The sequence below is a fragment of the Pelodiscus sinensis genome, chromosome 1 (assembly GCF_052426305.1).
Source record: "Pelodiscus sinensis isolate ZL-2025 chromosome 1, ASM5242630v1, whole genome shotgun sequence".
Lineage (NCBI taxonomy): Eukaryota > Metazoa > Chordata > Testudines > Trionychidae > Pelodiscus > Pelodiscus sinensis.
The window spans coordinates 331,630,366-331,649,702 of record NC_143052.1 but is presented as its reverse complement, the minus strand read 5'-3'; the positions used below and the strand labels follow the sequence as shown (position 1 = coordinate 331,649,702).

Here is a 19,337-nt window from a genome sequence, read left to right as displayed (position 1 = left end):
GACATAAGAGACGGACCAAAGTCATCTGTTACAGTGCTGGAATAAAAGTCCAGGTCTCTTGACTCCCATTCTCTTGCTCCCTCTCACCCTGTTCATGAAATTCATTACAGAAATTAATAACAATACATCATCTATTCTAATTAAGGCAAATGATCCTATTTCTGTTAGTAAAAAGGCATATTGACAATAGAGCCAGAAAGTCAGAACAGTACACAACTGTAGTTGGAGGTGTTATTCCCCTCTATATCCAAGCCTCCTCCCTTCTTTTGAGAGCTTCAGATGTCCCTGAACACTTAATGGAAACATTGTGCGCACTGAACCGGATTAACAGTACAACTGAAGTTAATTGCTTTTTACAGGATATGAGGCTGCTTAAGCATATCTGTACAATTACCAGAGAGTTTTTTTTAAAATCAATGTTAATAAGAATGAACAGAAATGTAATTAGAAAGCGACTGTAAAATAAGTGCAAAAGGAAAAATGCTTCCCTTTGTCAGCTATGCAGCATAGAACAGTGTGGTCCAAGTGCTTTGTTCAATCCAAAATTCTCCCCATAGGGATGTATGCACAGCTTGGAATATTTGTAATTATGTTTCTGTAGCACTTCTGCTTTCATCTGACACACAGATCGCAATCCTACCCTAAACTACACAGGGGTATACAGCCCTCTGCAAATTCAAACTTAAAAGACTGCATTAGGTCTGGTAAATTCACCTCAATTTTATGCATCCCACTTGTTATGAATAGCTCCATGAGCTGCTGTTTACAATCTTGCAATAAAATTTTTTTTTTGCTAAGTCAGCTTTCACAAAACTGTCAAGTACTTTAAAATGAAGTCTGGACCCTCCATGTGGATCTTGTCTCCAAGCCTGACAATTTTAGAAGCACTCTCAGAAGTGCTTCCTCATTGCCCTATTTTTAAAAAGTAGGATGTAAGCTGGTATTATTGCCAATAAAGGCAATAAAATGGCTATTATGCTGAGTAATACCTAGTCACAAGAGAAGAGTCCAGTGTTCACTGTTTGTTTTTGGCCTGTGACTTCTTAATGTTTTGAAGTTTCTGAAGTTAAGGAAATGCTGATCATTCAAGCCTCCTGAGGAAAGTCTCTATTACAAATATTCTAGGTTAGAATGAGATGTGGGAAGAGACTCAATGAGATAAGAATATTCATAAGTGGTTAGAGTACAAACCACAAAATCCCTTAAACAAATTCCTTTTGCTTTTACTAACACAAAGAAAACCATTTATATAAGCTCTCACTGTTATAATTTTCACAAAATTAATCCATCCCTGTATTTAGTTAACACATTTAAAAATACTGTTAGTCCTCCCCCCACCCCATCTCACTAATTCAAACTGGGTATACTCTTATTCACAGAGCTGGTCCAAAAATATTCTCCTCAAGAAATGTTTTAAAACATTTGGTGAAAACTTGAAACTGGCAAGTTTACAGTGTTCCCTCTAAGGTGCACACCTGCGCGGGCATGCACCAAGAATTTGAGGCCCACCGACCTGAGCAGAGCCATGCAGTGGCAGCTCAGCTTTTCCAGGGCAGGGCCATGTGGGGGCTGCACCGAAATAGGAGCAGCACAGCAGCCACCACGTGACCCTGGCTCTAACTTTAGCCCTTCTCCAGGGCAGGAGCCACGGGTTGCGTGGCGGGCAACGGGTGCTCCAGCAGCTCCAGCCAGCGCCAAAGTGAAACACATATCTGCATCATAGGCAGTGCCTGCTCCAACGGCTCCAACCGGGGCCAAGGGGCCAGAGCCATGTTGCAGGCACCACCTGCTTTGGTGGCCCTGGCCAGGTCAGAGCTGCAGCTGAGCCACATAAGAATGTCCATACTGGATCAGATCAAAAGTCCATCTAGCCCAGTAACCTGTCTGACAATAGTGGCCAATACCAGATGCCCCAGAGGGAGGGAACACAATAAGTAATCATCACATGATCACTGTCATCCATTTCTAGACAAATAGAGGTTAGTACACCATTCCTACCCATCCTGGCTAATAGCAATTGATGGACCTAACCTCCATGAATCTAGCTAGTTCTTTTTTGAACCCTGTTAAAGTCCTAGTCTTCGCTACATCCTCTGGCAAGGAGTTCCACAGGTTGACTGTGTGCTAAGTGAAGAAAAACTTCCTTTTGTTTTAAACCTGCGGCCTATTAATTTCATTTGGTGACCCCTCTTTCTTATATTGTGGGAATGAGTAAATAACTGTTCCTTATTCACTTTTTCAACACCAGTCATGATTTTATAGACCTCTATCATATTCTCCCTTATCTCCTTTTTTCCAAACTGAAAAGTCCAAGTCTTTTTAATCTCTCTTCATGTGGGACCCATTCCAAACCCCTAATAATTTTTATTGCCCTTTTCTGAACCTTTTCCAATGCCAATGTATCTTTTTTGAAATAAGGTAGCCACATCTGTACACAGTATTCAAGATGTGGGCATACCATGATTTTATATAAAGGCAATAAAATATTCTCTGTCTTATTCTCTATGCTTTTTATAATGATTCCTAACATTCTATTTGTTTTTTTGACTGCTGCTGAATACTGAGTGGATGTTTTCAGAGAACTATCCACAATGACGCCAAGATCTCTCTCGAGTAGTTGTAGCTAAATGAGTCCCCGTCATATTGTATGGATAGTTGGGATTATTTTTTCCAATGTGCATTTTCAACTTTAAATTTCATTTGTCATTTTGTTGACCAATCACTTAGTTTTGTGAGATCTTTTTGAAGCTCTTCAGTGTCTGCTTTAAGAGCAGTTTGGTGTCATCTGCTAACTTTGCCACTTCACTGTTTAACCCTTTCTCTAGATTGTTTATAAATAAATTAAACAGGATTGGTCCCAGGACAGACTCTTGGGGGAACCCTATTAGTTACCTCTCTCCACTCTGAAAACTTATCATTTATTCCCATCCTTTCTTTTCCTATCTTTTAAACAGTTATCAATCCATGAAAGGACCATCCCTCTTATCCCATGACAACTTATTTTACTTAAGAGCCTTTGATGAGGGATCTCGTCAAAGGCTTTCTGGAAATCTAAGTACAATATATCCACTGGATCCCCTTTTATCCACATGTTCTTTGACCCCCTCAAAGAACTCTAGTAGATTAGTAACGCACAATTTCCCTTTACAGAAACCATGTTGGCTTTCCCCCAACAAATTATGTTCATCTATGTGTCTGACAATTTTATTCTTTACTATAGTTTCTTTACGTACGGTGGTGTGGCCAAAGCCACAGCTGCATCGCGGGCGACACATGCTCCAGTGGCCCCGTCCAGGGACAGAACCAGAGCTGCGTCACAGACGGTGTCTGCTCTAGCATCCCTAGCTGGGACCAGAGGACCAGAACCAAGACACAGGTGGCGCCTGCTCTAGCACCTCTGGCCAAAGCCATAGCCACATGATAGAGCAGCACTCCAGCGGCTGCTCCAGCAACTAGGGCCAGAGTCGGGGCTACGTGGTGAGGGGAGGTATGGGGCTGCTCCAGCAGCCCAGGCTGAATGGTAGGGCATCCCGGTTCCAGCTCCACTGAAGGATTCACTAAAGCGTTTGGCCTCAGGACCTCAAAAGGTAAGTTTGCAGTTATCTGAGGGATAAAACAGATGGCTAACAACTACATAATGTTCTTCTCACTGTTCATATTTATTTAAAAGCCTAACCCTCATAAAGGAGAACAGTTCTCTCTGACCCTTTGTATCTTGTTACTTTTGAAGGCATAAGTCATGTCAATAGTGTTGATTGTGTCAATGACTATTTTTCTCCCTGTGGAAATTATTTCTCTCTCTCTCTCTCTCTCGCTCTCTCTCAAACACACACACACAGCATATAGAGGCAACAAAAAATTTCTTAATGAATATTAATTATTTTGTATTGATGCTAAATCAATATACAGTTGATGATGACATTTTAAAGGGACTTTTTGATGATTCACAGGGGTATAAAGCATGCAGATACTATAAGAAATTTAATCAATGATTAGATTCTGTCCTATATACCATGTAATAATGTGAACTGAAGAAAAAAAGCTAGATGAAATTTTCTGAATGTCATTAACTTGCAACTGCAGAATGAGCTTTAGAGTTAACGAGGAGGGATGATCCATTCTTTTTTTATGCTTTAGAAATTACTACACTTTTATGACTGGATTGGGCTGGGAAGAAAGTACAGGGGTTGGAATGAAGAGGGCACTGTACAGAAGTCAGGGGCAAAGGATGCACAATGCAAGGTTAGTGGTAAAGGGTGCACAGGATGAGGATGCAGGGGTTGGGGAGCCCATGAATGCTGGAACAGTGAGAGTGAGGCTGGATGGGAGTGAGACTGGGTGCCATGCTGGGTTGTTTTCAGAGTGTGTGTGCATGCAGGGTCATGCACCTTGTTAACTATCCCTTTAATATTTTTTCTTCTATAACAATCTTAATTGTAAACTCTGATCATCTGAAAAAGTGGGCTGTGCCCATGAAAGCTCATGATACCATCTATATGTTTTGATAGTCTATAAAGTGCTACCAGACTATTTGTTGTTTTTTTGTAATTTATCTTATATATACTAATTCGGCTATCCCCTGAAGAATCTAAATTGAGTGTGTGTATATGTGTATGTGCACCCCACTACAGAAAGGATGTGGACACATTGGAGAGGGTCCAGCAGAAGGGAACCAAAATGATTAGAGGGCTGGGGCGAATGACCTACAAGGAGAGGCTGAGGATTTGGGCTTATTTAGTCTTCAGAAGAGAAGAGTGAGGTGGGATTTGAGAGAAGCCTTCAACTTCCTGAAGGGAGGCTCCTAAGAGGATGGAGAGAGGCTGTTCTCAGTAGAGACAGATGGACAGCAGAACAAAGAGCAATGGATTCAAGTTACAGTGGGGGAGGTCTGGGTTGGATATTAGGTGAAACTATTTCACTAGGAAGGTTATGAAGCTTTACCTAGGGTGGTGGTAGAATTTCCATCATTAGAGGGTTTTTTAAGTCCCATCTTGACAAAGCCCTGGCTGGGATGATTTAGTTGGGATTTGGTCCTGCTTTGGACAGGGGGCTGGACAGTGGCACACATCCGAACAAGCGTACATGGCATTAGTATTGGTGCACAAGAAAAAACTCACTCTGCTCACAGATAGAAAATCTTAGCAGGAACACTGGTTTACAGTCAAAATCTTTTGATTTGGGGCCAATGTACTCTGATGAAAAAACAATATTTTTCACAGAAAGTAAACACTTTTCATGAAAAAAAAGTTCTGTTGAAAGTCCAATTTTCCACTGTAAAAGTTTTGATCAAGTATTTTCTACCAGCCCCAGTTATTTTCATTACAATATCATTTATAGGCCCCAACAGAAATGTGTGTCCCATTGTTGTAGGCACTGTAAGAACACATACTAAAAGATAGCTCCTACCCCAAAGACCTTACAGTTTACACAGAGAAGACAGACACAGGGTGGCAAAGAGGAAGTAGTATTAGTCTCGTTTTACAGAACATGAAGCAAGGTACTGAGAGGTGAAATGACTTGCCCAAGGTGACATAGAAAGCCCAAGGCAGAGATGAGAATTGTTGCTAGATCTTCTGACTTTCAATCCAATGCCTTAACAAAAGACTGTCCTTCCTCAGACATACTGCATGTTATACCTAGTTCCCTTGTGAAGCCAACTCCATATCACAAGTTCATACCAAGTGCTACAAGTACAATAGGGCTTAGAAGGAGTATAGAAATAGTTAAAAACAAACAAAAAACACAAGTTATACATTAATTTTAGAAAAAAAGCTCATCTTTTTACTGAAATGTTTTGAGCCCTGACATAGGTGCTTGCAACCTGTGGGGGAGAGAGGCAGGAGGACAGGCAGAGACATCCTACCACTGTAATCACTTCCGATTTATTTTTTTATTTCATTATAAAATAAACACTGATGCAGTGAGAACAACATGTGGCCATGGCTTCAGTACATGTGTACACACACACACACACACACACACACTCTTTATAAAAAAAAGTTATTAACCAGATCATTGTGATGCTCACAAGTGTAAGATATATTTATACATATTTGTCCAAGTGAGCTGCAGCTGCCCCATTTTGTATCTAGCATATTAAAGTAGCAACAACAAAATACTGGAGTGAAATCCATCCCATGCTGAAACGTACCATCCATCACTAATAGAAACACCATCCCATAACTGCAATCTTTTGCAAAGTACCAGCTGGCCTGTCCATGCACATTTGGTCTTATTTTAGAACTTAAGTACTGGATGATTTCATGAACTGTTTCCAAATACACATTCATTATAGCACTCCAGAGAAATACACAACTAACTACTATATAATGGCTTAAGACATTTAAAATTAGAGTGGACAAAGCACTGGACCTGAAGAAAATAACTTTGCAGTTGCAGGGCTGGACTCATGGCCTTTTTCATCTGTAATTTTGTGATATCCAAAGTGTGTTTTGAGGCTCTTAAATGGCCATTACATGCATCAACCCCTTCATCCACAATTTTTTGTTACTTTTCAGTTCTTTAAATCCCCAAACCATACAATTAACTATCCCCTGAACAACGTGTTCCAATAAAACAAGTACTAAAGCGCCACAAACCTGGACCGCAAAAAAGGGAAGAGAGAGGACAGACAGTATATAAATATTGGGCAAAGTGTTATTAACTCTCTCATCAATTTGTAATTTTTTAGATCTCACAGAATTCCACTCATGAGACAAATACAATGGACTCAGCATTGCAGAGTGGGAAATATGTCATTTTAACCCAGAGTTTCCTTGTGCTGTATTGCTTGTTGTACAATTGCTACAAATAAGTTTTCAAAAACTTCAAGCAAGTTCACACGAGAAGAAACTACAGAATGAAAAAAGGAGGATAGTCCATTGGTGAGGGCACTAGTCTAAGACTTGAAGAAACCTTCTAAATGACCCTGTACAAATGACTTAAGAGTAAATCTACACCACATTTTAAACCCCATATCAGTGAGTTTTTGGGTAGGACTACACTTCAAGGACAGGTCAATCTAAACCAGGGATGGGCACTAATTTTTGATGGGGGCCATTCCAAGAATGTGGAAAGTGGTTGAGGGCCACTCTCTTCCATGATATTAATGGAGGAGGTGTGGGGTCTGGGATGAGGATTAGGTGCAGAAAGGAGCTTGGAGTAAGGGAGGGAGCTTGGGTGAAGGAGGCAGCTGTGACCCGGGGCACTGGACAGGGGTGCAAGAGTTTGGATTGTGAGTTAGGGCAGGAGGGGACAGTAATCTGGGGCAGGGGACTGGGGTGCCAGATTTGGGAGGGGATATGGGGACAGGAGGGGGCAGAGAATGTGGGTTTGTGGAGTAGAGGGCAGAAGTGGGGGGCAGATTGTTGGGGAGGCAGGGGCTGGAGTGCCAGAGGCAGGCTTTAGTCAGGGGACTTACCAGCTAGCAGCCCATTTCTGAATCAGCCTACCTGCTTGCCCTGCCCCCGCAGCCTGTGAATAACTATGAGCCACTTGTGCTTCGTGGCTGCCTGTTATTGAAACAGGCAGCTCCCACTGGCTAGTTTCTGGCCAGAAGCCAGCCTATGGGATTGTGCTAGGGGGAGGAACAGCTCCTAAAGCTTCCCCCTTCCTCTCTAGGGGTATGTCTACACTACCACCCTAGTTCAAACTAGGGTGATAATGTAGGCAACCGGAGTTGCAAATGAAGCCCGGGATTTGAATTTCCCGGGCTTCATTTGCATATTGCCAGGCGCCGCCATTTTTAAATGTCCGCTAGTGCGGACTCCGTGCCCCGCGGCCACACGCGGCATGGACTAGGTAGTTCGGATTAGGCTTCCTATTCCGAACTACCTAGTCCGTGCCGCGTGTAGCCGCGGGGCACGGAGTCCGCACTAGCGGACATTTAAAAATGGCGGCGCCCGGCAATATGCAAATGAAGCCTGGGCTTCATTTGCAACTCCGGTTGCCTACATTACCACCCTAGTTCGAACTATGGTGGTAGTGTAGACATACCCTAGGCTCATAGTTTTAAAAGTGAAACTGCCCTGCAGCCACGTTTCTGAGTGGTGTGCAGGTAGGGCAAGGCAAACAGGGAGCATCCGCAGGCTGGATCCGGTGGTTTGGTGGGCTATATTTTGCCCAGGCCTGATCTAAACTATGCAATTTGAGTTATGTTAGCAGCATAACTCAAATGAATATAGCTTAGATCTATGTACGGTGGGATCCACACTGTGGAGGGATTGACACAAAAATCTCTCCTGTCAACTTCTTTTATTCATCTTGTTCTGCTGTAGTACTGGAGTCAACAGGAGAATGATTGGCAGTCAATGTAGTGTGTCTTTACTATACTCACTAAATCAACCACTATTGGATCGATCACTGCAACATCACTCCACCCTGCAGTGAAGACAAGCCCTCAGAGTCTGGATCAACAGACTCAGATTCATGGGTCTCATGCTATGGCACTAAGTACAGCAGGGTAGAGTTTATGGCATGTCTGGAGCTCATGCTCTGTAGCCCATCCCACTCCAAGCTTCAGCTGTGCTGAAAATCTGCACAGCTGGGTTTAGCACTGTAGTACAAAACCCACAAGCTACAGGTTGTAGACCCTGGTTCTGAGACTCACTGCTATGGGCTTTAAAATGCAGTGTAGATGGGCACCTGGTCTCTCTGCATCTCAGTTCCTCATTTCTAAATTGGGGATAATAGCGCTTCCCCACCAGTGTTCCTTCTAAGATTTTCCAACCATGAGCAGAGTGAGTTTTGGTTTGTGCATCAATATTGAGGTTATGTGTGCTGGTTTGGATGCCTGCCACCTTGGCACCCAATTTATTAACATACACATGTTCCTGACCAGCAGAGAAGACGTGGCCCCCTTCCTCTGCTTCCCCTGCCATGCCGCATATCCCGTTCTCAGCCACTAGACCAGACCCCGCCCTACCCCAACTATGTGGCATGTCCCGTTCCCAGCCACCGGAGCAGGCCTCCCCCCAGCTGCCACATGGCCACATCCGATCACGGTCCCCTACCCCAGCAGCTCCCTCATCACACCATCTCAGCTGGCCCTGCCCGCCACACCAGAGCTCCTGCATAGCTCTCCAGAGGAGGTGGGGGGATTATTTGTGTGTGGCAGCGCAGGCACACACCTTAGCAGGAACTATGCTCCCCACAGAGATGTCATGAGGATAAATACATTAAAGATTGTGAGGTGCTCATATATGGTGCCATATAAGCATAGAAAAAACAGTATCACTGTGATCCCTAAAGGACCAATGCCTTTCCAGGGCCTCCAGTCCTTGTTGAGCCATGAATTTATCTAACCAAAAGGGATAAAAAACAATGGAAACAAGATTGGAATAAAGAAACAAAAACTACAATACAAAATTATTTGTATTAATTATACATTATATAATGAATACAAAATCATTTGTATGAAATTATACTTTATATCTATATCTTGTAATTAATTATACATCATTTCTATAATGTAGTACTCACGTTGTGTTTTCAACTCTGACTTTTTCAGAATACTTACAAGTTTAATTGCAGAAGCTTCCCTACCATGGCTGCACTGAAAACACAGAGCACTGTAAAGTAATCAGAGCTCAGCTGGATCCTAATTGAGTTCCTGTTTTTTGTATAAACTTTAATAGTTGGCTGGGAATGGTCACAGAAAGAAATGCATGACTTTTCCCAAGACCTCACCACATCTGAAACTCCACCTCCTATCGTATCTCATGAAGTACAATACCAAAACCCTATGTGAAGATCATTTGAATGATAGGCAAGTGAAACCAGACATAATATATTAGTTTCCATCTAGCTCATTCAGATGCATAGCACAAAGTATATAATGTGTCAAGCAGTATATCCAAACATTGTTTTAAGCTCATTCTATGTACATTTCTGCTATTATGTCTTAAATCTGAGCTAAAGAAGTTATTGCTGATAATATCTTAAGGGTAAACTACAGTTGAGTCACTAATCCTAATATTTCTTCCTTAACGAATATTTAACTTATCTTTTTTCTATATTCACAGTCTATAGTTTCCAATGTCCCTATACTAAAGTCAGTAGGAGTTTGTCTTGGTAAAGATATGAGATTTGCTCCTTCATAACCTTTGCCGTCTTTCATTTCCATGGTACTAGGAATGTAACAGGAATACAGTAGACTTCCGATAATCCGGTACCTTTGTGACGTAGGTGTGCCAGATTATCGGATATGCCTGAGTATCGGGAGGTACTCCGGCAGGGGGCTGTGAACGGTCTGCCAGGACCCGCACTGCGTCCAGGGGGTGGGCAGGGAACGGCGCGGCGAGGGGTGAACTCTACGCCGTTTTGCAGGAAGGCGGGGAAAGCCCCGCACCACCGCCGAGAGTTTCTGAAAGGGGTGTGGGCTCCCCACTCCCCAGACTGCACTAGTTATTGCTGAGCAGGGGGGTGACGGGCGGTGCTGCGAGACCAACCCGGCAACACCCCAGCTGCTCTGCTCTGCCGCTTCCCCAAGTCTGCCACTCGTCAGTTGCAGCAGCGGCAGCAACGGACTTGGGGAAGCAGCGGAGCAGAGCAACTGGGGTGCTGCTGGGTTGGTCCCACAGCACTGTCCCTCACCCCCCTGCTCAGCGCCCGGCAGCACCGCAGCTGCTCTGCTCTGCCGCTTCCCCAAGTCTGCCGCTGCTGAAATTAATGAGCGGCAGACTTGGGGAAGCGGCGGAGCAGAGCAGCTAGGGTGCTGCCTGGTTGATCCCACAGCGCCGCCCCTCACCCCCCTGCTCGGCGATAACTACTGCATTCTAGGGAGTGGGGAGCCCGCTCCCTTCCCGGAAACTCTCGGTGGCTGCACGGGGTTTCCCCCGCATTCCTGCAAAACGGTGGAGGGTTCGCCCCTCGCTGCGCCATTCCCCGCCCATCCCCCACTCCCCTGCTGGACGTAGTGCAGGTCCCAGCAGACCCGTCACAGGGGTATAACCCCCTTACCCTCTTCTCCCCTTCCCTTTTCCAGCCACGAGCGCCCATGGGGCTCACAGCAGCTCCAATTGTCCAGCTGGTCGGAGGACTTCTGGGTTCCAGTTGGTGCCAGACTATCGGGAGTGCCTGACCACTGGATGCCGGACAATTGGAGTTTTACTGTACTAAATACAATAGTTTTGACATAGTATACAGCAGTGGTGGGCAACCTGTGGCCCATCAGGGTTCTATGCCTGGACCCTAAGACATTTTGTTTACTGTTGCCTACTCACAGGGTATGTCTACACTAGCCCCCAGTTCGAACTACGGACGCTAATTTAGGCATTCAAAGTTGCAAATGAAGCCCGGGATTTAAATATCCCGGGTTTTATTTGCATGTTCCCACCCGGTCGCCATTTTTAAATGCAACTAGTCCGGACTAACTGCCTCATTCCAGGAGGAGTAACAGGTAATTTGAACTAAGGACTTAGTTTGAATTACCGTTTAACTGCCGCGTGTAGCCGCGGGCAATTAATCCAGACTAGTGGCACTTAAAAATGGCGACCAGATGGGAACATGCAAATAAAGTCCGGGATATTAAATCCCGGGCTTCATTTGCAACTTTGAATGCCTACATTAGCCTCCCTAGTTCGAACTAGGGGGCTAGTGTAGACAAACCCTATCGGAGTAGCTTTTTCTTAGTGGTATTACTAATGTGACATGCACACAAAGCCAGGGCACGTGAAATGAGGTGTTGCTGCTCCATGTGCTGCAGCCAGACCAAGCAGCGCCAGGCTTCCAAAGCCAGCTGCTCACACCTGCCAGCTCCAGCCCTGAAGAAGCTGGTAACCCACTTCCTTGCCCTTAGCTGATACCAGCTCTAGCCCTGGGGAAGTTGGAGGCAAATACCCAGCTGCTCCGGGGGCAGGACTCAAACCCAGGTTCTGGAAGTTCTCATGTGATGGACGCTTCTCCTTTTATAATAGTAATAGAATATAAATTTCATTGTTTAGAAAGTCCATCACTATGAGCTAAAGCAGCACTTAAGTAAAACTTAGAGCATAACTGACACCCTGGGGATAACTGACCATGCAGTCAGCAGTTCAGTGATAGTCATTGAAGGAAACAGAATAATTCTGGTTATGTTTCTGAAATATGTGTGTGGGAGTGCCTGTGGAATCTTCCCTGAGGAAATGGCATTTATATCTTCAATAAAACACATACGAGAATATATTTTCATGTTAGGGGAGGATGCTAAGTTTTGTTTACTGAAATGAGAATGGAAACCACCCACTTATTTCAGATTAAAAATAATACAAAAATGACTAGCAAAGCTCTAAAAGCTATATTGATAACACACTACAATCCCAACAGTATTAAAGTAATCATTGCACAAGTACGCAGCCAGTCAGACACTTGCTAAAACTCCTCTCTGTTGCTCCATTGTTATGGGGAAGCATAACCTCACAGCCCCTCTCCAAAAACACTATCAAACTCAGTTCCTTCCTCCCCACCATGAGAACACACAGCAAGATTTTCCTGAGGTGCACTCCTTCAGGATGCCCCCCCCCCCCCGAAGGGTGGTTATGCACTATTCCATATGCACAATCACCTGCTGCCTCTTTTTTTTTTTTTTTATAGAAAAAAGCCAAATTCCCACAGGTTTAAGTATATCTGCTTTCAAACACTAGGCAGGCTCCCTGCTAATTACTGAAAAGGCACTGAGGATCTTCCAGAGTTGGAAAAGCATTAGTTGTAATACAATCATTAAGGCTGGTTGAAAAAATTGTATTAAAGGTGGTTCTGGATAGATAACTGGGCATTTGACAAAACACAATTTTTCACAAGTGTCCGCTGTCTGATGAAAAATGCAATTTTTGTCCAAAAAAACACCAAACACTCAAAAACCAAAGAATTTCAGTCCAAATCCAAAATATTTCAGTTTGGCTGCACCGTTGCCCTGCCTCATGTCCTCATTCTTTTGTATGAGCCAGGATTCCCATTCAGACTACAACCCCGATACAGGATAGCCATGGACTCCCATGATGCTCCACCTCTCCTCTTCAAGAGGGAAGACTATGGTCATCATGGGAAATGTAGTTTGATCTTGGAAATTGGCCTATAAGGGGGGCATCTACACAGCAGGGCTTAACTCAAAATAAGCTATGCAAACTGAGCTACATCAATTGCGTAGCCTATTTCAAAATCACTTATTTTGAAATTGGGAGCATCCACACAGCACTTATTTTGAAATAGAGCACTCTTCCTCGGACTTTCCTTACTCCTTGTACAATGAGGGATACAGGAGTTGGAGTAAGAAGCCCTCCAGCTTGATAGTGTTTCGACATTATGTCGAAATAACTACTTGCTGTCTACACGCGGACTAAGTTATTTTGAAACAACGCTAGTTATTTTGAAATAATGTTCCTGTGTAGACGTACCCTAACAGAATGGGAGCTTGAGGCAACCAAGCTACAACTGTTCTGAGGCTATACCACAGTGTTTCCAAATCAAAATATTTTCATTTTCAAGCAAAATATTTTGGTAGTCAAATTTTTGGTACCCCTGTGGCCACCAAAATCAATCTGTGTAAATGTAAATAAATAATGTTTCTAGTTAACATTAAAGATTTCTGCAGAAAAAAATCTTAATTTTTCAAGTAGCTCATATATTGATTTTGCTTCTGAATATCCAGTGGTGCAACAAAGAATATGAAAGATGATTTCAGTATAATGTATCCTGGACCAATTCAGTGAAAATGTCACATATTACATAAGCCAAAAGTCACAGATACTCTTTTAAAAAAGTTCTTTGCCATCCCATTCTCACTGCTACTAAGAAGTGGGGTTTGGTTCAGAGTGAAAGCAGGAAGAGCTGCAGGACACTGTCAATATGTAATGTTAGTGAAATGAAAGGCATGTTGAACAGTGGCTTGTCAGATGTTACTTTTCATGGCACTCGTGCCAAGCCCCTGCTAATTACTGTCACAACACACCCTTCCCTGCATGACCCTCATGCCTTCCATTGCCATGCATAGCATCCAAGGCTGCAATGCCTTTCACATTTTAATAAGCAGCTGCCATTCTGCTGAAATCTCTCAAATGGTTGTATTTTTTTGTAATATCAAACACCTGATAAATATTAGTTAATAATTAGTTAATCATCACTTCTCTCATTAAGAGGTGCCATTTTCATCATATTATAACAATCATTTTTGGCTCAGGCACAAGAAAATGACAGGGAAATGCCTTAAATTTGACTAGAAAATTGTGTCCCATTTTACTCATCTGAAATGTCAAAAGGTGATGGTCAATATTTAAGGTCAATAGTCTTGTCAAACTGGTGCTTACAAAAGCTTGTGAATTTTGGTGCTTTTGTGGATTGATGGTCACAAAAACTGAAGCCTATATTATTATTACTAACATTACCTGTCCCACTGTGACAATAGACATACATGCAGCTTGGTCTGGCACAGATGGAGGGAAGGGGTCAAAAGCAGATCTGGCTGCCATTTTGCCCATAAAGGACCCGCTGCTACCATGGCCTGCTGCTTTGTCCACCACCTCGTACCATCCTTGAGCGCTGTGCACTCACACCCACCAGAGAGTGCCAGATCCACCAGCCAGATTTTCTGCGCTCTTGGCAAGGCGTGGCCTACGTTCCACACTTGGCCCATTGCAATATTTATCCTCCTCTCCAAACCAGACCAAAATTACATACTCTACAGCTTCCTGACTTAATACAGTAACATAAGAGTCCCAAATTCAACAGAAGGCCAACACGGTGGTATTATATTGTCCCTATAATATTATGTTGTAACCCTACAATACTGAATCCATCTTGCAAACATCATTAACGTGAAAAATAGTCTGATAGCAGAATGATATCATTACCGAACAAAACTTATTAAGGCACAGTACAAAACCAATGTTTTAATATAACCCTAACTAGTTTGTCCCAGCAGACTTTGTAATATATTGCAGTCTTTTTACTGGATTTATTAAAAAAATATAGTTCACTTTTATTCTTCTGTGTGCTATATATTTATTTTCCATGACAGCATCTTGCAGAACTGCAGAAGAGCATGTCTCTTTTAATGCTATCAATATCACTTTCTGTCTAAAGACTTGAAGAACAGTTAATGGGCGAGACACATTGTTTGCTACAGTGTGGTGTTTTGCTTTTCCTGCTGTTGAATTGCTGGACAGATCATCATGGCCTTTAACCTCTCAATTCCCTTCAGAGGGCGCTAGCTATAATGTCAGCTTTAAAGCAAAACTAGCAATCGTACTTGAGAGAGCAGCACGAGGAAAGGAGCATCATAGGCAACAAAGCTGTCAACAAATAATAAAAACAAAAAACAAAAAAAAAACAGGACTTCCGCAAATGTTCAGCTCACAAACTTCCCAGGTCTGATGGGGAAAAGGGTCACCAGCCAGATATCAAGGAAGCAGAACAAACAAGTGTTAATCAGCTAATGTTTATCTACTGAATCTGAGAAATTATAAATTTGTTTATGCTGAAAAGTTTTGCACTTTAGTTAAACTGGCAAATTTATTTTAGGTACTTTTATGGCCCCCATCACCACTATATCTGAGCACCTCCCAGTCTTCAATAAACTTGTCTTCCCAACACCCTGGTAAGAAGTGAGATTATTCCCATTTTATAGTTGGTAAAATGCCTAGGGAAACATCCCCTCCTCTCCTGGTAGATGCTGGTACTACAGTGCTTCATTTCAGTCTGGACAGCAAAATAAACTATACTGGTAAAACTGTGTGTGCACTGAGGCTTTTACTGCCATAACTATATCAGGGGAAAAAAATCTCACTCCTAACCCCTAAAGTTTTATGGGCAGACCACACCTAATATACCACTTTTATGGCACTTCTTATCCACCATATACTTTACAAACATCAAATCATTAATCCACACAATACCTATGATCCGAGGGGCCAAAAGACTTGCTGGGCCCCTAGGCAAAGTGGGAGGAGTACAGGTCTGTGCTCCCAGAAGGGCCGGGAGGAGTGGGCCTGGGGGCCTGGCAGCCAGTCCTCAGAGCCACCTGGAGCACACTTTCCGATACTCCGGCAGCAATTTAAAAAGCCCAGAGCTTTGGCTGTCACTGCAGTAGTGGTGGCGATGGCCGGAAGCCCCAGGCCCTTTTGAATTGATGAGTCCAAGGACAGTTGCCCTCTTTGCCTCCCCCATCAGTGGGCCTGTCTATGGGAGACAGAAAAGTATCTTATAAACAGAGTAATTGAGGGGAAGAGGTTATATTGGTTGCCCCTGGCCATAAAAGAAATCTTTACCAGAGGATAAATTAGAACTTTGGCAATCTTTATTTGCAGTCCTGTGCCAAAGTCTCCCTATGTTTATGACCTTACAGTAAAAAAGGGGACTGATAAAATTTTAGGGTGATACCCAGCACACTGTATTTCACTGAGTATAAGCAGACTGGTTTATTAGGAGCCCCATCGAGTCATCTTAAGAAATCCACCTTGTACGGATTGTGGTTTCCTTTAAGAAATCAGTAACAAGGAATTTCTTTTGGCAGCAATCAAGCCCTGTTAGACATATGTTGTGACGGCTCAATCCTCCAACCTGACACTCTGCGTGCAGAGATGGGGGGCTGACTAGCAGAATAAACTCTGTAAAACCCGTCTCTGGAACTCCCAGAAACAAGCTTATCTGGTCTCAGTCTCCCTGAGATCCAAGAAATAAAGATAAATACAAATTTGCTGCCACCACCCAAGTGTACTTAAAAAGATATAAAATAAACCCTTTTCCAGGGAAGGGATCACTTGGGAATACCCTCCCTAAGGCAAAGCTCCTAAGGCAAAGGCTGTTCCTTTGGGATTGGAAGTACGTCTTTGGATTTGATGAGATTGGTTTTCATAACTTCTCATTTGTGTAAGGTGTGGTACTGATTGTTGAACAGGAGAAGTTGGAGTGTCTAAGGGATTGCTTGTTTGACTTCTTCCTGGCCAGTGCAGCAAAGAGAAGTGCTCTTTGTGACTGGTTTGTGTGCCTTATAGAGGAGAAATCCCCAATCTTGGGCTGTAAATAGCACGGTTTCTATGCAACTCACCCTGATTTGACATCTCCATGGTGCCCCCAGATCCTGTTAAATGACATATATGAAGCAAGCTGAACTTAAAATATAAACCAATATAGGTGACTTTAAATCTTATTAATATATAGAATCTGCTTGGCCTACATAAGTTTGTGCTTAGGTTTATGTGGCCCTCCTGTGTAATAAAGCTTGACGTAGCACCATTGATTTAGACCATAAACTCACAGGGGCAGAGACTGTTTCACAATATGTTTTTGCATGGCTTAGCACAATGTATGATCATAAAGGAAAAGTACTCTAATCTGCACCCAAAAGTCATCTTCAGGATGAATGTTTTGCCTACAAAAAGGGAGACCATACTTAGACTTTCTGAAAATGTATTAATTAACACGCCAGATCCTTAGCTGGTATAAACTGGCATGGCCCAACTGATTTTAATGGAATGACTCTGTACACATGGGCTGAAGATTTGCCTCACAGGCTACTTCATTTAAATGGGTCTCAAAACTCTCCCCCCATTCAAATCTGTCCCTGTGTTCCATGGTAATAAATCACCATTTCCTCGCAGTAAGTAATTATATTGTCTGAATGTCTATTAACTATCTGCTGAAAATTTACTTCCAAAGTCATAATTATTTGCTAGGAAGCCACTACCTCCATCTACTGGGACACTAAATTTATATCTGCTGGCACGTAGGCAAAAACTGTCGTTCCAGCCATAGAAATCTCCCACAAAGAGTTGCCAGCTCAATTATCATTGTATCACTGTCTTCATCAGTGGATGTGGTCAAATGGTTCTGACTTCACCGCTACACACATCTCCTACCCACATGCAGTTGCCTCCCTGCCCCCAAATTCCCAGGCTATAAGGTTTTCTGTTCAATTTTTAGAAAAGCACACAATATCTTTCATAGGTATGCCTACAGCAGCATAGTACTGCTGCTCCTTCAAGTTGTTAGAGCCAGAAGCAATCCAGGTTATTACTCCTTCACATCGTCTCCCAGATGCAGGTAGCAGCAGCAGCAACCAGGACATGTGAAATTGCTCTGATCTAACCGGAGCATCTCTGATTCATAATACTTGTACACCACCATATCCCTTTAATTGAGGAGTTTAATTTAGATCTCTGCAATATATTGGGAGCCTTCAGTGCTGTCAGCTGTACATTATTTGAAATGTAATGATGGCATACTGGAGGAGAGCTTGAAATAACAGCTGAGGAGACAGACTTTACGGAAAGTACAATTGTCTATATTATGCTTAACCATGATTATTATGGTAGAACCTAGGGACCAACCAAGAATGGGCTTCAATTGTGGTAGGCCCTGTCCAGACACAGAGCAGAACAGAGTTCCTGCCCCAGAGAGCTTACAATCTAAACTGATAACACAAACACAAGGCAGGGGGAAAACACTGTAGCCTACAAAATCAGATCTACTAAAACCAGTCAGCGAAGGCACCTGCTGAAGCTCACACATCCTCAAGAAAGATCAATTCTTTCTTTTTCCCTCTCCTTCTTTGTTCTTTAAGCAGCTCTTTGGTCCTGGGGAGAGGTAGTGAGTAAGAAGCCCACCCCACGTCACATCGATGAATCAGAGTAAGTGAATATAGAACACATTCCTCTACAAAAAACTAATGAGCTGGCTTCCTGCTAAGACAGAAAATGCAAAGCTGGAAAAAGTCAGCAATCAGACACCAATGACAACCGTCACCTCAGTAAACAGCTGTCACAGCGAGCGGCAAATTAGAATTCTCCTCTGCATGGAATCCAGGCTGACACCTGTGGTCTGGAGAACATTGACAGAATAGCGGAAGAGCCAGGGAGAACATGAAAGTAACCTGTAATCTCAATGTGCCAAAAGTGCTAATTAACCTGGCAGCCAACCAAACCACTGGTATTAAAATCTCCTTATCTAGAGAGTGCACATTTCAGCATTTCTGCAGCCACCATTACACTTGGCACAGAGGCAGCAGGCTATTGTAGAAAGCATACAGACAGAGGCACATTGCTAATAATTAGCTGACAATCGGAACACCTGTTATTACTAAAAAAAAGTGTTATCTAAAGAAATATACATCTGAAAAAGTCAGCAGTAGCACTGATAAAGAAATAAAAGCAATTTTTGAAAAATAAATGTCAATGACTTCTAGTGAAAAAGCTTCATAATCAAAAGGTGATCACTGTATTCAAAACTCCAGAGAGTAACATTTCAAATGAAGATATTTGTGCCTAAAAAGGAAAGTTTGTTTCTACATACCTGTCCAGTCGCCCACTATTTTAAGATGGACTCCAAATGTTGCTTTGGTATCTGTAGGACACTGAAAAAATTAAATA

At 42.9% G+C, this 19,337-nt stretch overlaps 1 protein-coding gene across 3 annotated transcripts in view; it reads right to left on the bottom strand.

Moving 5' to 3' along the window:
* Positions 1-19,337, bottom strand: part of NOX4 (NADPH oxidase 4) — a 183,726-nt gene that overhangs the window by 79,765 nt on the left and 84,624 nt on the right. For all 3 annotated transcript variants that reach the window (XM_075919391.2, XM_006118376.4, XM_075919393.2), the window contains one exon: positions 19,261-19,321. In XM_075919391.2, the coding sequence (XP_075775506.2) occupies positions 19,261-19,321 (61 nt within the window). The remainder of the gene's footprint in view (positions 1-19,260; positions 19,322-19,337) is intronic.